A 3,487-nucleotide genomic window follows, 5' to 3' on the forward strand; every position below is an offset into this window, starting at 1 on the left:
ACTCGCAGCACTCACGGGTTGGTTTGGCTGAGGCAGAAGAAGGCACTGCCCTCAGGGATGGGTACCACCTTCTCCTTGGGTACAACTTCCTGCAGGAGTTCCACATGCCCTGCACCCCCTTCCTCCTCCTCCTCTTCCTCCTCCTCCTCCTCCTCCTCCTCTTCCTCCATGCCTGGCAGCACAAGAAGATCAAAGGAGAGAGAATTAGTTGAGAAAATGTATGTAAAGCACCTAGAACAGTGCTTGTCATGTGGTCAATTCTCATCTCCCTGCTAGAATGTCAGCTCCTCAGAGAAGGGATTTCAGACTGTTTTGTTCACTGTTGTGTCCTCAGCACTTAGAACAGTGCATGGGACACAGGAGGGGCTCAGTAAATGTGTGTTGAACGCACATTACCATCTTCAGTCATATACATACTATTTTATAATAAAGGCTCTGAGAAGTTCTGCAGTAAAACAAAATGTCTGTTTCTCTTCTCTAATCTCAGCGTCTCAAATGTTCCTGGCTACACACCAAGCCCATTATTTTTAAGATGATGTTGGAGAAGGCTGCTCTCCAGAGAGGAGGGTCTCAGGGGTCACGAGCTCCGCCTGGGTGCCGTCCCCAAGGTCCCATACCTCTTCCACCTGGTCTTGCCCACTTGCCTGCTCCTTCATTTTTTGCACCTTCCTCTTCCTCATTCTCCCCGCCAGGCACCTGGGGACAGGAAGATGGGGGTCATCGATGATGGGGTAGACATCGATGATGGGGGGATGGACACAGGGGAGGCATGGGAGGGACACAATAAAGAAGGAATGAATAGGCAGAAGATGCGGGATAAAGACATACACGCATAGACAGATAATGGTGGTAGTGGGAGGTGTAGACAGTGCCCGGGCCTCTAACTCACCAGTGCTCCATTCTCCTGTGGAGTTTCCTCAGTGTTCTTCTCCCTGTGCGAGGAAATTGGGGAGGAGGCCAAGGGAGGGGGTCATTGCAATCAGAACAGACCTTTCTCAGGTCCCATACAACCTCCCTGCTTCCTCCCTCATCCCCTTAGTCTATTCTCACAGCAGCAGGAGGGATGCTGTTAAATTCTACATCTGATACATTCCTCCTCCTCTGCTCACACCCCTCCCATGGCTCCCCACCACTCAGAGCAAAACCCAAAGTTCTCACCATGGCCCAGAATGCCCTTCATCTGGCTTTTCTATTCCCCCCATTTGAGCTCACCTCCTACCACTCTCCTTGTTCCCAGACCAGGTATCGAACCCGGGGCCCCGGGTGAAAGCAGTGAAAAAGCAGAGTCCTAACCAGTAGACTGCCAGGGAATTCCCCCCATGGTGTTTTTTGAATGTGCTAAGAATATTATCATCTTGAGACCTTTGCACTTGCTGTCCCCTTGCCTTGAACACTCTTTCCCCAGATATTTGCATGGCTCACTCCCCGACTTCATTCAGGCCTCTCTTTAGCTGTCACTTTCTCATAGAGGCCTTCCTTGATTACCCTAACCAAAATAGCAATCTTCATTTCTCTCTATTCTCTTACCCTGCTTTCTTTTTCTACATTACATACTATTAACATATATTTAAGTAAATTATATTATTATATATCAATTTGCTTGTTTTGCTTGCCTTCCCCAACTAGAATGTCAGCTCCATGAAAGGAAGGACTCTGTCTTCTTTGACCCCTGCTGTCTCTTTAGCATCTAGAACAGGGCCTGGCAAAAAGTAGGTGCTCAATAAATGCATGTTCAGTGAATGAGGACTGGAAGGTTGGATCTGCAGATGGGGATTGCCAGAGTGACCAAGGCATCTCTGGTGGTGTGGGATGTGTGTGGGAGGGCCCCAGTCAGGGATCCTAAGGAGAGACTGTCTTGGAGGCAGAGCCAGACCTCACCTGCCCTTGTCCTTGTCAGTGCCTGCATCTCCACTGGCCAGGTTGTCCACAGCAATGGCAAGAAACACGTTCAACAGGATGTCTGGGGTGAGCTCAGGCTACAAGGATGGAGAAGCAGCCTGCCTATGGAGCGCCCATGTCCCCATTATCCTTCCCCAGCCCTGCCGCGATCCAGCCTCTCAAGGCTCTGAGGATACAGTTGCCGCAGATGAAGAGGATGATGAAGTACACGCATACCAGCATCCCTGGGAAGAAGGGGCCGCCATAGGCCATGATACCATCATACATGACCACATTCCAGTCCTCACCTGTCAGGATCTGGGGGTGGGAGGTCACCGTGAAACTCTTGGGACCCTTTCCCCAACCTTGGGTCCCCCCGCCTTGCCCACCCATCCCATAATCTCCAGGCCTCACCTGAAAGACAGTGAGGAGGGCCTGGGGGAAGGTGTCAAAGGTGCTTCGCTTGGTGTGTGTCTGGTCAAAGTTGAACTTGCCCCCAAACAGCTGCATGCCAAGCAGGGAGAAGATGATGATAAAGAGGAAGAGGAGAAGCAGCAAGGATGCAATGGATTTCATTGAATTGAGCAGGGACGCCACTAAATTGCTCAGAGATGCCCAGTGCCTGCAGCAGAGATGGAGGGGGAAGGGTTGACATGTCCAGTGGTGAGTCAGGAGCTGGGGCAGGGCTCCAGCTTGGGATGCACTGGGGCGGACTGGGTTAAGATGAGCTTCTGCGTCATTGTTGGAAGTGATTTTGGAGTTGGGGTGAGGTGAGAATAAGAAGTAAGGGGAGGGTTGTATTCGGGGTTGGTGTTGGCATTAGGGGAGATGAGGTTAGTGTGGAGGGTATATGGACGTTGGTGAAGCTAAAATTGGGTTTCAGGTTGGGCCTGGGGTTAGGGATTGTAGCTGGGGATGGGGTTGGGGAATATTTGGAGCTGTAGAGCTGTAGAGTCGGGGATAAGTCTGTGGCTGAGGGTTGGGATAGAGGAGAGGATGGATGGGGATGAGATTGGGGCTGGGACTGGGGATGGGTTTGTGTTTGGAGATAGGCTGATGGTTATGAGTTTGGGATGTGGGGGTTGTGGCTAGTGATGGGGATGAGGCTGGGAGCTAGGAATGAGGCTGGAGGTGGGCTTGGGCTTGGGCTTGGGTTATGGGGCTGTAAATGAGCTTGTGGATGATGAGTGGTTGGTGGTTGGGGTTAGAGATGGTGTTATGGTTGGGGGTGGGGGATGGGGTTTGGGTCGGGGATGAGTATGGAGTCGAGTTTGGAGATGGGGTTGGGAATAATGTTCTAGCTGAAGTTGAGGCTGAGGAAGGGGATGGAAATGGAGTAGACACCCTCCCCAGCGGACTTTAATCTCCAGGAAGGCAGGAACTTGTGCCTGCTTTGATTCCTGGTGTTTCCCTAGGGCCTGGAAGGGCACCTTGTATGCAGTAGGCACTCAATGGATATTTGATAAATGAATGGTGATGAGGATATAGTCATCATTGGAGCTGGGGTGGTGGCTGTTGGGGCTGTGTTTGGGGCCCCCGTCCTCTCCCCCGACACACACACACACACACACACACACACACACACACACACACAGTGACATTTAAAATC

At 51.5% G+C, this 3,487-nt stretch overlaps 1 protein-coding gene across 1 annotated transcript in view; it reads right to left on the minus strand.

Moving 5' to 3' along the window:
• CACNA1F (calcium voltage-gated channel subunit alpha1 F) overlaps positions 1 to 3,487 on the minus strand; it is a 22,830-nt gene that overhangs the window by 12,421 nt on the left and 6,922 nt on the right. The window contains exons 14-19 of the mRNA XM_024745231.1: positions 2,293 to 2,506; positions 2,076 to 2,196; positions 1,879 to 1,960; positions 890 to 932; positions 645 to 696; positions 16 to 172 (exon numbers count right to left, since the gene is read on the minus strand). Of these exons, the coding sequence (XP_024600999.1) occupies positions 16 to 172; positions 645 to 696; positions 890 to 932; positions 1,879 to 1,960; positions 2,076 to 2,196; positions 2,293 to 2,506 (669 nt within the window). The remainder of the gene's footprint in view (positions 1 to 15; positions 173 to 644; positions 697 to 889; positions 933 to 1,878; positions 1,961 to 2,075; positions 2,197 to 2,292; positions 2,507 to 3,487) is intronic.

Source organism: Neophocaena asiaeorientalis, unplaced genomic scaffold (genome assembly GCF_003031525.2).
Source record: "Neophocaena asiaeorientalis asiaeorientalis breed wild unplaced genomic scaffold, Neophocaena_asiaeorientalis_V1.1 scaffold1418, whole genome shotgun sequence".
NCBI classification, from domain to species: Eukaryota; Metazoa; Chordata; class Mammalia; order Artiodactyla; family Phocoenidae; genus Neophocaena; species Neophocaena asiaeorientalis.